Source organism: Pelodiscus sinensis, chromosome 21 (assembly GCF_049634645.1).
Source record: "Pelodiscus sinensis isolate JC-2024 chromosome 21, ASM4963464v1, whole genome shotgun sequence".
NCBI classification, from domain to species: domain Eukaryota; kingdom Metazoa; phylum Chordata; order Testudines; family Trionychidae; genus Pelodiscus; species Pelodiscus sinensis.
In genome coordinates, this window is record NC_134731.1 from 26,139,121 (window position 1) to 26,157,063 (window position 17,943).

General features: G+C 47.6%; 1 protein-coding gene across 3 annotated transcripts in view; it reads left to right on the forward strand.

The window, feature by feature from the left end:
• Window positions 1–17,943, forward strand: part of COL26A1 (collagen type XXVI alpha 1 chain) — a 252,476-nt gene that overhangs the window by 21,162 nt on the left and 213,371 nt on the right. For all 3 annotated transcript variants that reach the window (XM_006114230.4, XM_006114228.4, XM_006114229.4), the window contains exon 2: window positions 6,286–6,408. In XM_006114230.4, coding sequence (XP_006114292.1) covers window positions 6,286–6,408 — 123 coding nt within the window. The remainder of the gene's footprint in view (window positions 1–6,285; window positions 6,409–17,943) is intronic.

Sequence of the window (17,943 nt, forward strand, 5' to 3'; positions counted from 1 at the left end):
GGCTTCAGTCTCCTCCTTGCCTAAGCAATAAACTCGTCCTCTGTCATCCTGGACTTGTGCCAATAATACTCCCAAACCTTTCTTACTAGCATCTGTCTGTAATGTAAAGGGTCGTTTATAATCGGTGTAAGCGAAGACGGGGTCTTTCACCGCTTTTAGTCTAAGGCACTGTCATGCTTGCTAGTGCTCTGGGAACTGTTCCTGCTAAGATTATGGCTTTGAAAGGAGACATCTCTGGCCGGGGTATGTCTGTTTCCCCCCCCCCCCCCCCCCTCCTTTTAGGTCGCATTGCAATTACAGCCTGTGGCCTCTAAATGATGTTATGATTCTGATGGGTCCTACAGTGATTGAGATGAGTTCCTGGCCTTTAACGTGACCCTTTTCCTCTAGTCCAGAGCAGAATACCCAGAGATAAATATTTTCTCTTTCTGATACTCTTGAGCCCACATAGATCAACTTACTTCATGGGAAAGTACTTCCTACTCCAATAGCTTTTCCAGGCACCAATCCATCTTGCAGTGAGACAGTGCAAGTGATTCTATTCCTGTTGCCATGGGAGTCTAGTCCTCTACCACTTGAGTTCAAGGATTAAGTCAATGAACTGGAACCGGTGGCAGGCTGCTATTCCTTTGTCGGGGTGGGGAACGAAAGGCCTGAGGGCTGGATGTCACTTCTGGCTTGCATGGATCTGGTGCCTGAGGCTTAGGGATCCCTGCCCCCAACATTGGGGAGCCTGCACTGGCACTCCAGTCCCCCCCCCCCCCGCATCGCCATCCTGTGGAACTAGAAAACACATCATCTATTAGCCTGGGCCCCTCTAGGCTCTGGTGTGTGAGAGGACTGGGAGGAGTGTCTTTCTCCTTCCTAGTTGAGGGTCATGCCAGTGAGGGCTTGGTTTTCTTTTTTTTACTTATGTGCGGCCCCTTGACTGATTTTTTTTTCTATGGGTCAGTGGCCCCCAACCCAGAAAAGGTTTGCTACCCTTGAATTATGTGGTCTGGTCACTAAAGGGGCATAAACACTCTTGCCTAGGTTTTCATGGGCACTAGTGATGATTGAAGGCCAAATTCCCATTGACCTGGGTAGGTGCCAAGCTGGTCCTTGTGCCTGTGTGTGCATGTAGGCATGTGCCCAAAACTCTCTCCAATTGCAGCCATTCTTGGCAAATCCACAGGAAGTGTAGACTACGGAGCAGGGCTCCCCCCTTTACAGCTACTTAACTACAATACTTCACAATATGCATCCCGTGGCTTTTCCCATCGCCACCCAGCCAGGCGAAGCATTTTAGTTCCTAACATAAGGGGACGATGTTACTTAGAAGTGCCCGAGATGCAGCGTTTGGCTCTGGCTGTAAACTAGCCAAAGGCCACGGGGAACCTTTGAACGTGGCAGGTCTGAATTGCTGTTGTTGCTTTTTGAACCAAGAAAACCCAGTATCTCGTTCTCTGTTGCGTGTTGTGCATCCGTTGCCAGAGCCTATGTTGCACCTGCTGGAATATCGAGATCCCATGCTGTCACTTGGGATATTGGATTTCAGTCTCCTTGAAGTTATGAGCTGGTCTGCTGTGTTACAGAGACACTGCGTTTCTTTTTCACGTGCAGGGACAAAGGGTGTTGGATTCTTTTTTTCCAGGGAGACACAGGATTAAGACCAATGACGTCAGTTACAGTAGCACAGGGCTTCTCAAAGGGTAGTCTACATTACGGGTTTTTTTCGAAAGAGGATATGCAGATTTTGCGGGAATTTGCATATCATCTTCCGATCGCTTTTTTGAAAACAGGTCTTTTGAAAGTGAAAGTAGTCTGGACACAGGTTTTTTTTCAGGGAAAAAAACATTTTTCAAAAAACCGTGTAAACCTCCTTTTTTAGGAAGAGCGGTTTTTCGAAAAAGGGATTTTTTTTCCCAAAAAACCTGTGTCCAGACTACTTTGCTTTTTGACAGCAGGTCTTTCAAAAGTGAATCAGAAGAAGATATGCAAATTCCCATGAAATTTGCATATCCTCTTTCGAAAACTCCCCTGTCGTTTAGACATCCCCAAACTGGAGGTCTTGACTCCTCCGTGTTGTGAGGTTCTTACAGGGGGAGTCGTGAGCTGTCAGTCGCCACCTCCCAACCCTGCTTCTCCTACTGCACCTAGAATAGAGATTTTTAAGGGGGTCGGTCTCAGGCTTGTTGTGTGAAAGGGGCCAGCGAAACACAAGTTTGAGACTGCGTAGTGTAAGAGCAAGGCGAGGAAAACCAAACTCCCTGTATCTTCAGTTAAACACCTGTGTACAAGAGGCATTTTTCCTCTGCCAATCTGCCTTGTGGCCACTGAAATCAGTGGGAGATGGTTCACAGGGTGGGGGGAGGCGGCATACACCTACATTTTATAGCTATTGAACATTTCCTGTAATTAGGAATAGCCAGTTCAGTTGGAAGGGCAAACTAGAAAAGAGTTGCTAAAGTCTAAAGAGAAGCCCTGAGTGAGGGGAGGTATGTGATAAGTAAGATCTGTCCAGGATAAGGCTACATGGCATGTTTTTGTTTGTTCCCTTGTGTTCATTCGTCCAGTCTTGATCTGTTGCAGAATGCTGCCTCGAGCAAGGTCTCCTTTCTCCCAGGGCTAGGAACAAAGTTTCCTCCTTGCATATTAATGAGAAGCCTTTTACAGTGCTTGATGGTTTGGGGAAATTTTTTCACTCCCGCCTGGTATTTTGCAGACTTGGCGCTTGCTTTGCATGAGACACAGTGTGTGTGTTGTGTGGTGGTCTGGACAGCTGGCTGGCCTGGGGCAGGGGGGAATTGTACAATTAACTGCAAGCCCTGTGCTAAATATGTCCATTGGCTGGAGAGAGTGCTTCCCCATTCTCCCACTCAAAGGGCACTTCTTGGTGCTTTGCTGAGCTTGTGCTGAGCATGCACCAGAACAGAGTCCTACCCTGCAGTTCTTAAGCAAATCCTCCATGGAGGCTGAGGGCTGAAATGGAGCTAATCACAGTATTATTTTCTAGTCCAGTCTGAAACCAGCTCCTGTCTCCAGTCATCTCTCCTCCCCACCTTTTTGGGTGAAGGCGGGAGAATGTAACTCATGGAAGCTGTTTGCAGCCCATTAAAGGATCAGATGTCTTCAGACGATGATTTGAGCTTTCATTAATGTTTTTCCATCTTGCAGCTCAATTCCCTACATAGGAAATCCTGACTTAAAGCATGATTCAGAGGGCAGCAATGACATTGGGATAGTGTGGTGTTTGGATCCAGAGCCCAGACGTTAGTATCGTGTACTCGGATGAGGCAGGATGCCTGTTATCCCCAGACACTCACTTGGAACATCATCTTTGCAAACAACATGCTTTGTATCTTCGGCATTGCAGCCCTAGCTGCTCAACGCTGAGTTGCTCCTATAAGTGAGAGATGGCAGAGGAATAAATGACATCACATTGATAACTGTGCTTGTGTTATTGCCACGAGACTCTTCTTCCTGAGGTGGGGGGTTGTACTGCACCCGGCAATGCAAACCAGGATTATCTTGTCATTTACGGCTTTAACATAGTTTCCTACTTAGCTTCTCCCGATTCCCCTTCCATTCCCAAGGCTTCCTGGCAGGAATCCCCAGAAATGACAGCTGGGGCAGTGAAACCATGCCAGGCCTTTCCCCCAGAGGAGTCCTGCGGCGTCTACTCCTCTCCTATGCCTAGAGAGAGGGCCTGATGGCACAAGGTCATGTTAATACCCCTCTGAGTCAAGCCACAAAAAGAGGGCTGAAAGATACTACAGATTACTCTGAGCAAAATGGCTTTCCACCCCCTGCACTACTTACAAGCCTGGGAAATACTTGGGACATGACTGTGCTGTGGGGGGGCTAGAGAGCAAGTGTGAAAAATTGGGACAAGAGATGGGTGGGGGAACAGGGCCATCCTTACACAGACACAGAGTATGCAGCGACGACGGGCACCCAAAAATTTGGGGCACCACCACGTCTTAATAGCCCCCCCTACTACCTTCCCCATCCCAGTTTGTGATTCTGCTTCCTCCGGAGAGGATCTAGTTCACTTACCAGTGACACAGCCTGCCAGAGCTATGAGCCGACACTCAGCCTGTGAAAGAGCCATTTGAGAGGCCATGAAGCCATTTCACAGGCATTTACCTGCCGCAGGGACATACTGTCAGTTTCTGAATGGACCGTGTCAATCAGCAGGACCGTAGTTTAACATTTTCTGTAAAAATATTTTATTGGTGTGTTGCTGAAGATTATAAAATCACAGTTCTACAAACGTGCCCTGCCTTGTTGCCATCGGGCGTAGGGGCACCAGGTTAATAGTCCTGCATAGGGCCCCATACATCCTAAGGATAACCCTGGGGATAGGGGCCTATATACATCACATCCCCAAATGCCAGGAGTTTCCCAATAAAAGTAGTCACTGCAAGCAACGTCAGGAAGGGTGAGTCTACACAGCACCTTCAATTTGAAATAAGGGATGCAATTTAATTCTATTTCAAAATACTTTATTTTGAAATTTGGCACGTCTACACAGGAATGCGGGTTACAGGGATGCTAAAGTAGCCCGTCCGTTATATCAAAAAATACTTGGAAATAGCGGGTGGCTTGTGAAGATGCAGGGAAGCTCTGGTAGCCTGAAATAGCTGCACTGTGTAGACGTACCCGAAGCGAAGCTGTGTGGGGTTTTGGATCCCCACTGTTAATGGGCGATGTGCTTGAGTCTCCCCCACTGTTTGACATTCATGAAGCCTCCTGGAGAGATGACGGGAGGCTCAACAAATGAAATAAATTAGAAAGCAGAGAAGGGGGAAGAAACCAGAAGCTCAAGAGGACAAAGGAAAGGCGGACAAGAGAAAGGAGGCAGAGCATGGGACCAGGGAAGATGAGGCTGGGGAGGGAGGTGCACTTACCTTTCAACTCATTGCCCAGGGGCAGGGTGATTCAAGCAGTAGAGCAGGAGGTGGAGACCCTCAGGCCCAGGGGTCGGATGTGGCCCTTGGCTTGCCTGGATGCGGCCCCTGAGGCTCAGGGATACCCCTCTCCCCAGCATTGGGGAGCTTGGCTCCAGCCTCCCTCTCCTCCTCAGTCGCTGTTCCACCACTGGAGTGAAAAAATCCACTAGGCTGCCTCCCCCCAGGCTCTGGTGTGTGAGGAGAACACGGGGAGTATCTTTCTCCTCAACTGCGGGCCATATCAGTGAGGGGGTTTTGTTTTTGTTTTGCTTCTCAGTTGTGTGCGGCCCCCAACTGATTTTTTCTGTGGGTCAGCGGGCCCCGACCCAAAAAAGGTCCCCCAACCCTGCAAGAGAGGTTGGGGGCGCTTGTAAGTCTTTGCTCTGGTGTAAATTTGCCCTTGCCTGGGTTTGAAACCTGGATAAGCCATCCTGGGAGCGGTTTTGCTTTACCCCATCAGAGCACAGCTCCTGGAAGTGTTAGCGCCTGTACAGCTTGGTTTGTTAGTGCAGTGACAACACTGTGACAGTGCCCACCCGCCACATACAACGCTATAAAGCATCGTCATTCTTGTTCCTCAAATGCTGATGACTGTGAACAATATACTTCCTGAAGGGCACCTGCTACGTTGAATACTAAAGCTCAGGATTTGTTCGTGGGCATCTTGTGCCTGCAAAGCTCCCTTCTGCTTTTTGAGAACGAATTTGGACATCTCCCACTGCTCTCTATGGGTATGTCTACACTACCACCCTAGTTCGAACTAGGGTGGTTAATGTAGGCAACCGAAGTTGCAAATGAAGCCCGGGATTTGAATTTCCCGGGCTTCATTTGCATCTTGCTGGGTGCCGCCATTTTTAAATCCCTGCTAGTTCGGACTCCGTGCCCGCGGCTACACGCGGCACAGAGTAGGTAGTTCGGATTAGACTTCCTATTCTGAACTACCGGTACAACTCGTTCCACGAGGAGTAACGGTAGTTCGGAATAGGAAGCCTAATCTGAACTACCTACTCCGTGCCGTGTGTAGCCGCGGGCATGGAGTCCGAACTAGCGGGGATTTAAAAATGGCGGCGCCCGGCAAGATGCAAATGAAGCCCGGGAAATTCAAATCCCGGGCTTCATTTGCAACTTCAGTTGCCTACATTAACCACCCTAGTTCGAACTAGGGTGGTAGTGTAGACATACCCTATGATTTTTTTTTTTCCCCCCATCCCAGTCACTCAGGACAATCCAATACACAACAGCAACATTCTGATGATTGCAAATATTGGGGTCAACATGATTGGCAGTGGGCTGATGGGTGTTACTCAGCTGGCTGCATTATGGAGATTTACATTGTCCTTTTTCTCTGCAGGCATTGGTGTCATTACACAGTCACACGGACAGTTTCCTGCCAAGTGCAAAATGGCTCGGAGACGGTGATCCAGAGGGTTTATCAGAGCTGCCGATGGCCTGGACCTTGTGCCAACTTAGTGAGGTAAAAGCCTTTCACCAATGTCTTCTATTGTGTATTCAGTCTGCAGGCTGGGCCCAGCATGTCTGAGTCAAGTCAGCAGGCAGTTGGGCTAAGCAAAGCACGTTGGATAGGGCCTGATAGGCCCAGATTGAAGTTACTCCTGATTTACCCCGGTATAACTGAGATCAGAACCCTACCCCACACGTGTAGCTTTGCTCTGTGTGTTGATCTCTGCAAACTTCCTCATACAGTTGATTGAGGCACCTGGCATTGAAAAGCTCTTGCTCTGGCCCTTTGAGAATGCTAATTCCGCTGCCTTGCGATGGTAGGCACCAGAGCCAATGAGGGACTAAGATAAGGCCACTGTTCTCAATATTACATGTAACCTCTGCCAGTATTGACCTTCAGTAGGTTCCCAGAGATGAAAGGGAACCCCTAATGCAGGGGTGGAGAACATGGGCAGCAGGTGAAAGCCGAGCTGGGGAAGGCCAGCCACAGCCTCGCCCCTTCCACCCAAGGCCCCGCTCCGGAGTCAAGCCCCACCCACACCCAATCTGATACTTCCTGGCCGTGGAGAGCCACGGCTGCCCTGCTGCAGCCCTGGGCTGGCCCTCCTTGACAGCCAGGGGAACCGGGCTGCTGCGCCATGGCCCTAGCCCCAGCCTTCCCTGGTGGCCAGGCTGCTGTTCTGGGCTGCCACGCCGCAGCCCCAGTCTTTCCCAGAAGCTGGGTGAGCCGGGCTGCTGCGCCACGGCTCTAGCCTGCCCTAGTGGTGGCCCCAGCCTTTGGTGGTTGGGCATATAGTTTTGGGAAGATTATGCCTTCCCTTGCCTACACTACTGACCACCCATGGTAGGCAACCTGAGGCCCAAGGGCCTGATTCTTGGCTTGTCTGAATCTAGCCCCCAAAGCTCAGGGCCCGCACCCCCCACCACCACTGAGGAGCCTGCACTGGCACTCCAACCCCCCCCCCCTTCCCCACCGCCTGACCACATAAAATCTACCCGGTTGGGCTCTGGTGTGTGAGGGGAACGTGGGGAGTGTCCTTCTCCTGTTTAGTCAGGGGCCATGTCAGTGAGGGTGGGCTTTTTTTTTACTTTACTTCTCACTTGCATGCAGCCCCCTGACTGATTTTTCTGTGGGTCAGTAGCTGGCCCTAAAAAGGTTAATAAAAGGATCTGGCACTAGATCTTGTGTAGTGTGCAGTGCTCTTAATTCCTCTTGACTTCAGAGCACCTTACAAATTCAAGCTCCTCTAAGATATATCCACAGGTGTCTGAGCCTTGTACAGAGGTGCGGTGTCCCAACAGCCACACCTCACAGACTGGCAACCTCAGCACAGAGGTCATGACTCTGTGGGGTCTCAGCACAGAGGTCTTGACTCGCTCTACCCGCTTGACTATTGAGCTGCCTGGCTTTCCACAGGCTTAAATTGGCAAACAAAGTGAATGGAATTCTTTATCGCCACGTTCTTACCAACAGCTACAGAGCAGGGGTTGAGAGAACTTACTAAAGAAATGTTGTGGTGCAATGAAGGCTGAATATGGTTCCACCCTCTTCAAATACTGAGCTTCACCGAATACCAGTAGTGATCAGGAGTTTACATTTTTCACATTGCTGTCCCTGCTATTCAGTCTCCACTTCCGTTTGGCCACTGGTCAGTCTTACTCAGTTCTCTTTTGCTTATAATATATGTGCTTTGGCGGCTGGTCTTATTCCAATCACAGCCTGACACAGGACATTTTACATTGTACATTTTTGTGACCAAACTTCTTTTAATTTCACACACCTGACTCTCTTTTCGGGGTGCTCCATTCCTATTGAGTGTGCATGTTAATCTTTAAATAGTTTTTAAAAAACTTGCCAAATTCTGGCCCAGTCTTCTTTTTAAAAATGTGAATGAAGCCGCACTGATAACAAATAATCAATCACGTTACTGGATGAACATTAGGGATGTAAAATCTTGTTTAATCAGTTAATGTTTAACCAGTTAACTGACTAAACGTGCACGGGCAGGTGGGATGAGGAGGGATGGGTGTTCAATAGGCATATTCACAGAAAAGAAAAATGATATTTAAAGTGTTTATCTATGAAAACTCATATTATAAGCAAAAGAGAATTGAGTAAGACTGACCAGTGGCCAAACGAAAATATAAACCTACGAGTTTTTTTTTAAAAGAATATTTTTGTGTTCAATTTTGTGACATTCTAATTTAGCTGGATTTTTTTCCTGTCATTTTAAATTAAGTAATTTTTCTAATAGCCTGAACACTTAGCTTGAATTCTTCTGGCTGCTTGTTTGAGGATAGGACCGAAATGAATGGCAAGAGAAAAGCTGACATTAAAAATGCATCCATTTGAAAACAAGTGACCAGGTGGATGAAGTAATATCTTTTGTTGGACCAACTTGTTGAACCTTTATTCAAAAGAAGGTCTCATGTGACCTTTTTTATCAATAAACAAGGGACATATAACCTAGATGGGGCTACTATAAGGTGGGTGTATAGCTGGCTGGATAGCCATTCTTAGAGAGTTATTATTAATGGTTCACAATCCTGCTAGAAGGGCATAACAAGTTGGGTTCTGGAGGGGTCTGTTTTGGGGCTGGTTCTGTTCAATATTTCCATCAGTGATTTAGATGATGGCATAGAGAGTATGCTTATTAAGTTTGCGGATTATACCAAGCTGGGAGGGGTTGCAAATGCTTTGAAGGATAGGGTGAAAATTCAAAATGATCTGGACAAATGAGAGAAATGTAGGAGGTAAGTAAGATGAAGTTTAATAAGGACATATGTAAGTACTCCACTTAGGAAGGAACAATCTGTTTCACACATACAGAATGGGAAGTGACTGTCTAGGAAGGAGTACTGAAGAAAGGGATTGAGTGGTCATAGTGGACCACAAGCTAACTGAGTCAACAGTGTGACACTGTTGCAAAACAAGCAAACATGATTCTGGGATGCATTAACAGGAATGTTGTGAGCAAGACACGAGAAGTAAATTTTTTACTCTACTCTGCACTGATTAGGCCTCGGTTGGAGTATTGTGTCCAGTTCTGGGCACCACATTTTAAGAAAGATGTGGAGAAATTGGAGAAGGTCCAGAGAAGAGCAACAAAAATGATTAAAGGTCTAGAAAATATGAGCTATGAGGGAAGACTGAAAGAATTGGGCTTGTTTAGTTTAGAAAAGAAAAGACTGAGAGGGGACATGATAACAGTTTTCAAGTATCTAAAAGGGTGTCACAAAGAGGAGGGAGAAAAATTAGTCCCCAGGGCCTCTGATGATAAGACAAGAAGCAATGGGCTTAAATTGCAGCAAGAAAGGTTTAGGTTAGAAATTAGGAAAAACTTCCAGCTATCAGGGTGGCTAAACACTGGAATAAATTGCCTAGGGAGGTTGTGGACTCTCCATCACTGGAGATATTTAAGACTAGGTTGGACAGACATCTATCAGGGCTGATCTAGATGATGCTTAGTCCTGCTGTGAGGGCGGGGGACTGGACTTGATGATCTCTCAAGGTCCCTTCTAGTTCTAGTATTCTATGATTCTGTAAACTTCTGTTGGTGAGAGACAAGCTTTTGGGCTTATACAGAGCTTTTCCTCAGGTCTCTTCAGTCTTTAGTGATCTGGAGAAAAGTCTGTGTAAGCTCAAAAATTACTCTCTCACCAACAGAACTTGTACCAATACAAGAGTTTATCTCACCCACCTTGTATTTCTGGGATTGACACTACTACAACATACACAAATGCCAGAAGCCTTGGTACTGAAATAGTTACTGACACTAGCGATCTCAGCTGAGAGCTGCCTCTCTGGGAAGTAACTGCCCAATGGCTGTCGTGTGCTCCCAGAACACGGACTAGAACCCAAGAACAAAGTCATGCATCATATAACCACCCAGTTTCAGTCAAAGGCACCTAAATGAAGGCTGTTCCTGGCTATTTCTTGAGGACCTCTGGAAGAGGTTGACAGAAATGACATGCGATCACCCCCTGATAGTAGAAAACAGGACCAGTGCCTGTCTGCTCCAAGGTGGCCCATTGAATCAGCAGTTGATGAAGTTGCTGCAGAGAAGGAATGGTTATGAGAACACGTGCCAAGTTGTCAGAGCCTCTGAGATTCAGACCTGGTAGCTAATTATAAAATCATAAGAGCAGCCATGCTGGGTCAGACCAAAGGTCCATTTAGCTCAGTATCCTGTCTGCCGACAGTGGCCAATGCCAGATGCCGCAGGGGGAGTGAACAGAACAGGGAATCATCAAGTGATCCGTCACCTGTCATCCATTTCCAGCCTCTGACAAACAAAGGCTAGGGACACCATTCCTATTCATCCTAGCTAATAAGTATTGATGGACCTAACCTCCATGAATGCATCTAGTTATTTTTTGAACTCTGTTAAAGTCTTGGTCTTCACAACAGCCTCCAACAAGGAGTTCCACAGAAACTTGTGTGAAGAAAAACTTCCTTTTGTTTGTTTTAAACCTGCTGCCTGTTCTCTCCATCCTAGAGATGCCTCTATTTTCTAATTGCTTGTTTTGCTTTGATTTTTGTTTTGTTTTGTTTTGTGGTAGAGGCTGGGCTTGGTCTCTTATTTACATTTTTATTTTTCACAAGGAGGTAAAAGCAGCCACTAGAACCAATGGATACTGATCATTGCCATGTGACAGGAGTGCAACGTTTTGGGAACCGGGTTTAAGAAATGAAGTTGAGATTCTTATAGGCCTCTCTGGGCCACCTTTGTTATGCTGCCTATCCCTAGAGCTGAATGGAATTCATGAAGTCTATAATAGCACCATCTAGTGACTCCCCAAAGTATTACAAATGTGACTCGAGTTTTAACATTTTTTAGTGCATCTCTTCCGTTCTGCTGAATGTGGGACCTTTGTAGGAGCCCTGCCCCATCAGGCAAACAGACTGGCTTCTGGGTAGGACGTTTCTCAGGTTGGGAGTGCTCAAGTCATAGGACGAGCTTATCCACCTCTGGCTATCTGGTACTCAAAGATTTCCTCTTGAACCAGGCCCTGGTATATTTTTGTGCCCCAGTATTGAGACTCCGCAGATGGAAGGCACTAATTCAGCTCTTATACTGTGGAATGCTATTTAGGCCAGGTCTACACAGGCGGAGAAAAGCGATGCAAGATATGCAACTCCAGCTATGTGAACTGTATAGCTGGAGTTGATGGGCCTTGCACTGATTTTCTGGGGCAACTCCGCACAGGAGGACGACGGGAGAAATTCTCCTGTTGACTTCCCTTACTCCTCGCAAGAGCGAGGAGTATCATGGCCGATGGGGTGCCCTCAGCATTTGATTTAGAAGATCTTTACTAGACCTACTAAATGGAACCTTGGACGATTGATCGCCGGAGCATCAATCCTCCATGTGAGATGTGGCCTTAGTATGGGCGGCTGGTAACGTAGGCAAGGGAAGGCACAGCTTTCCCAAAACTGCTACACTCATGACTACCGAAGACTGGGGCCATAGCGTGGCAGCCCACCTTCCCCAGCCACCAGGGAGGGATGGGGGCGCAGCATAGCAGTCCTGTTCCCTGGCCGCTGGGTAGGGCCTGCTCAGGGCTGTAGCACGGCAGCCCCGGCCCTCCACTGGCCTGGGAGGATTGGCTGGCTCCAGGGGCGAGCGTTGGCAGAACAAGCAGGGCAGGGCTGGGACTTGCCTTCCCCAGCTGGGTTTTACCCACCACCCGTGGGTCTTAGTCTGGGGAGATCAGGCCCTTGTACACTCTGGCTGCCCCCAGCCCTTGCCTTGTGGAGTGACAGCTCAGCTGGATTTCACAGGCAGACAGATCTGAATCCCCGAAAGCGCTGCCATGAAGAACCTCACGTGTGAGCGCGAGCTTGGCTCGATGCAAAAGTATCTAGGCCATTATGGGGAGCAGAGCGCAGGCCAATGGGTTCCTGTTGTTTTGGCTGAAATCCCGTCTGCCCTAGTTGATGGTCTTTCCAGTGGAGTCTCCTTTAGGTTGCTTTCTCTCTCCATAGAACATTGGAAATAGTTTTGATGCCTAAGAACTTAATCAGTAATGCCGGCCTTCCCTTCACTGCAGGTTTAATTTGTATGACGAGTGTTTTGTGAACGGCCTGTGTTGAGTTCTCTACCCTGGTTTGCTTTCTGTTCCTGACTCTCTCTGCTGCCTTTAATGTTTCTTTCCCTCTGCTGTTATTTAACACTAATCTTTGGGGTAACTTTAGTGATGCTCCTATTGAATTAGCATGAGGCCACATTGCTGGCTAATGCTTGGTCCTGCCAAGGGAACTGGACTCAATGACCTCTCAAGGTCCCTTCCAGTTTTAGTGTTGTATGATTCTATTGGGCGGACCTTCCTTACAAAATAAAGTTTTTCTTCACTCAGCGCACAGTCAACCTGTGGAACTCCTTGCCAGAGGATTTTGTGAAGACTAGGACTTTAACAGGGTTCAAAAAAGAGCTAGATAGATTCATGGAGGTGAGGTCCATCAACGGCTGTTAGCCAGGATGGGTAGGAATGGTGTCCCTATCCCCTGTTTGTCTGCAAATGGATGACAGAAGAGGGATCCCGTGAGCCTTGCCTGTCGTGTTCCCTCCCCCTGGGGCATCTGGTATTTGGGCTAGATGGACCTTTGGTCTGACCCATTCTGGCCGTTCTTATGTGTGGAATCTCAAGCAACTAGACTGGCCACAGTGGGGAAGTGCTGTGTGGTGGTGAAGTGTCATTCTTTCAGGTGGGACATCAAACAAATCTCTCTTCTGCTGTATCTGGCCACTGTCCAAATGGAAGGTTGGGGGGGCAGGGAAGGATAATCCTTCTGATTTAATCACTGTGGTAGTGCTGAGAAGATACCAACACCCAGGATGCTGTGTGAGGGATCCCTGTTTGTAATGGCAGCTCAGTTTGGTTGTAGTGCCTATGGAGTGCGTTGAGAGAACTTTTCCAAGGAGGAACTCTTATAAATGGATTAATAAAGACCTAAAGGAGGGGGTAATGTAATGAATGCAAGTAAATGGGGGTTTATGGAAAACAGATCCTGTTAAACCAGTGAGGGACAACCTAGGCTAGTAAGTAGGCCGCAGAAGTGGCCCTCCTTCATCTCAGTAGGCCACAAGGTTGTTGTAGCCAAGGTGGTGTGATGGTTTGGTCACTGCGCTTGCATAACTAGAATTTGCAAGGTGTACCGATTGAACCCTGTCAGCGCTTTGATTGGATGCAGAGTGAGCTAGGGATATGAAGGACTAGTTGACTATCCAATAAGCAAATGCTTATCAGATAGTTGACAGGATAGTTGACTAGTTGCTTCTCCCTCTTGCTGCCTCTGTCAGGTGGGAAGAAGAGGGGATACTTCAAAGTGGCAGTGCTACTTGAAGCCGTGGGCCAGACCCCTGGCTCCATGAGGCGCTGCTGATTTGAAATGCTGCGTGCATGCTGGGGTGTCCCCAGGCTGCGTGCGGTGTTTCAAAGCGGCAGCACCGCACAGAGCCCGGTCTCCATGTGGCACTTTCACCTTTGAAGTGTAGCAACAGCTTCAGGGCTGTTGCTACACTTCAAAGGTGGAGGTACCCTATTGACTAATTGAATAGTTAATGCAAAAATGCATTGACTATTCGATTAGTCAGTTACCAGATACTTAATATCCTTAGAGGGAATACACGGCTCTTACAGTGTTGAGTGCAATCAGCAGGCCCTTCACTTCACGTGACCTTGCTTTACGTGCATGTCACTTTAGTAATACCAGTAAGAAAAAGAAAATGATGCGAATAAAAACCAACAGAATCTGGCAACCCTGTGCATGGGCAACAGGAAACAAAATGTCTTGCAGGCCACACATAGATCACTGATGGGCCCCCTGTCACCATAGGGCTGCAGGTTGTCCACCGCTGTGTTAAACTCATTTTTTTTTTCTGAGATTGTAAGTTTGGTTGCCAAAGGGAGCAGTATTGACATAAATATGCAAACTTCACTAAGGCTTTTGACTTGGTGCCATGATACATTTGAATTAAAAACCTAGAACAACACAAAATTAACATGGTGAACATTAAACGAATTAAAAGCTAGCTGACTGTGAGGTCTCAATATGTAACTATACAATGAGGAACCAACATCCAGTGGTCTGTTTCCAGTGGGGCCCCATAGGGAGTGGTTCTTGGTCCTATGCAATTTAACCTGACCTGGAAGAAAACATAAAGTCATCACTGATAAAGTTTGCATATGACACGCAGATTAGGAGAGTGGTAAATAATGAAGAATACATGCCATTGATTCAGTGTGATCTGGGTTGTTGATAAACTGGGTGCAAGCAAATGATGTATTTTTTCATAGCCAGGGCTCGACAAACTTTGTAATCTACTCACCCATGGCGAGTAGATTACAACCCAGAAGAGCCGGGTTCCAGTGATCTGCACATGCGCAGAACACCGGACGGTGCGGCTGACGAGCCCTGTTCATAGCTGTGTGTAGACTAAAAATTTCTATTGGAAAAAGATACACAAATTGTGAACCGCAATTTGTATACCTTTTTCCGCTCTTTTTTCAGAAGAGGCTTTTCTGAAATTTGGCCCATCTACACAGGGCCAAATTTCAGAAACCCTCCTCTTTTGGAATGTCCCCTTTTCCTCCTACGATGAGGGAATACAGGGATGCCAAAAGAACGCGTCTGCTTTTTCGGAAACTGTTCTGAAAAAGCAGAAGCATTCCTTGGATGTGTCAGGTATCCTGGAAAAACTCCACAGTGTAGACCAAAATCTGGTCGGGGCATCATTTCAGATTTTGGTGGGGGAGGCAGCTTTAGCCATGATTCCATTCCAGAGCACCTGGAAACTCCTGTTTTTTTTTTGTTTGTTTTGTTTTTTGCAGGGGATAACTTAGAACTGAACTGACAGGAAGTGTGTTGTTTGTTCTTTTATAAAGAAAAAAATATAACAAATACCAATGAAAGCCATATTTTAAGTTTAGTTGTAAATTTAGAACAATCAACAGCAAGATATTTCCACTCCCAAATCTTGAGGGGTCAGTTTTGGAGCTTTTAACACCAGCTTGGTACTTTGTACACTATCGTTAGTAGAGGTAAATAAAATCCAATCTTAGCTGTCAGAGCTCGTTAGCGTATCGGTGAGAGGGAACATCATTTCTACAGGAGTGTTGGATCAAGAATACCATCTGGGACACCCCCCCCCCCCAAAGTCTTTATGCTGCGTACAAAGGCTATTGTCTCCCCTTACCTCTGGGAGGTTTTGCCACCTTCTGGTCTCAGGCGTCTAGCATTTCAGAAGCCATTTTTATCTTCACCTCCCTAGATATGTGTGGCCAGTCAAGGCGATTGGACTCCTGATTTGCATGCACAGAACTGTATCCAGTTTCTGTCTCGGGGTCTGAGGTGTAGCATGGATTTATCCCTTTTCCCATGCCATGCACAATACATTGGACTGCTGTTACAAGTCGTGACTGGGACCCATCTCTAATTATAAGGAGGAATTGGGTAGATTTGATCGAAGGGATGATAGAAGAATAGTTGCAGTGGGGGAGCTGTAGGTTGGCTATTAGGAAAAGCTATTTCCCATGGCTGGTGGGGAAGCACTGGAATGGGTTCCCTAGGGAGGTGGTGGAATCTCCGTCCTGAGAGGTTTTGAAGTCCAGGCTTGAAAAAGCCCCAGCTGGGATGTATTAGTTGGGGTTGGTCCTGCTTTGGGCAGAGGGTTGGACTCGGTGACTCCGGAGGCCTCTTCCAGCCCTAGGAATTTATGATTCTACAACAGAGAAAACCATTAGGTAAATAAAATACCACTAGCAGTGCAGCTCTGGCTTTCTTCTGTTTCTCACAGTTGTGTCTTGGTACAACAGTTTCATCTTCTTGTTTACAAGCAATGAGCCAGATCTGGTCCAGCTTACATTCCCTCCATGCCCACAAAGGGGAGGTTCACTAGCAAAAAGAACTGCCAAAGAAGAAGGCGTCTCAGCTCTTCAGCGGCAGCTGAGAGGGGCATTTCATTAGAGCTCCTGCTTCCAAACAGATGTCAGCGCGGCCAGACGGGGATTTAATCCATTTCCTGTCACCCATTCAGATGTGACATTTCTTTTCCTTATTGCACACATTTTGGATCCGCGCCCAGCATTTGCCAGGAAAGTATCTGTGTGATCCTCAGTGTCACAGCTCGGGGCGTGTTGCTTCTTGCTTTCTGCTCACTTGCTTGGTGAAGCCGGCAGCTGTGTTTCTTTTGCATGGACGTCATCGTCTTGGCTCGGTTGGGATGCGTTGCTCTGTTCCCACCTCCACCCTCGCCGCTCTGTTTAGCTTGGAGGCCTGCTGTGCTTTGGTGCCGTCTTTGCTGTTGGCTTTTCTCTATGGGTGTGTCTAGACTCCATGCCTCCTTCGACGGAGGCATGTAGATTAGCCAGATCGGAAGAGGGAAATGAAGCCGCGATTAAAATAATCGCGGCTTCATTTAAATTTAAATGGCTGCCCCGCTCTGCCGATCAGCTGTTTGTCGGCAGATCGGGGGAGTCTGGACGCGATGCCCCGACAAAGAAGCCTTTCTTCATCGACACAGGTAAGCCTCGTGAAACCAGGTTTACCTGTGTCGATGAAGAAAGGCTTCTTTGTCGGGGCATCGCGTCCAGACTCTCCCGATCTGCCGACAAACAGCTGATCGGCAGATCGGGGCAGCCATTTAAATTTAAATGAAGCCGCGATTATTTTAATCGCGGCTTCATTTCCCTCTTCCGATCTGGCTAATCTACATGCCTCCGTCGACGGAGGCATGGAGTCTGGACACAGCCTATGTGGAGCCCTCTGCTGCAACCATTCTCCATCTGAGCCAGGCCACTGGTGTATTTCTGCACCTCACTGTGGATGTCTAGGTGTTGACACCAAAGGGCAGATGGGCCTGGCGGCGGGGCCATATGACCCATTAGGCACAGTGCCGAGGGCCTACAGAAAAGTTTAGGACCTAAACAAAATTCATAATTGCCTTGAAAACAAGAAAAGGAAACTGCTAAATCAAGCTTAATAATTTGTTATCTTTAGTCAACAAACAACATCCAGGTATAACATACAATTAACTATTAGGTGTATAAGCGACAGGGCATTTCACTTTATATATAATCTAATTTAAAGGCCTATGACTATGAGAGTGCCTAGGGCCTATGAAGCCCTTAATCCAGCCCTGCCTGGCGGGTGCACCCGATGTGCATACCCATCAGCAACCCCTGCCTCTAGTGAGTCAATAAAAGATGCCCTGGTGTCCAGCCATCTCATCAGTGGCACACATCTCTGATTGACGCCTGTGGCACCTGATGTTTGGCCCTTGCTCTGTGTCAGGCACACGTCAGGGTTGCAATGACCGGAGTGCCGTTTCACATTTTGCTGGGGGGAGGGGGCAATCTGTGCTTGCTGCAGTAGTGGGGGAGGGGCAGAGTGAGGGCATAAGGAGGGGGCAAAGTGAGGACAAGGAGCTTCAGCAGTGTTACTGAGCATGTTCAGTACAAGCCAAGCCTGTCCACCCTCCTCCACCCCATGACCTCTTTCCAGGGGCTACTAAGGTACTTAAACTCTGGGGGTTTTTTTGGGCAG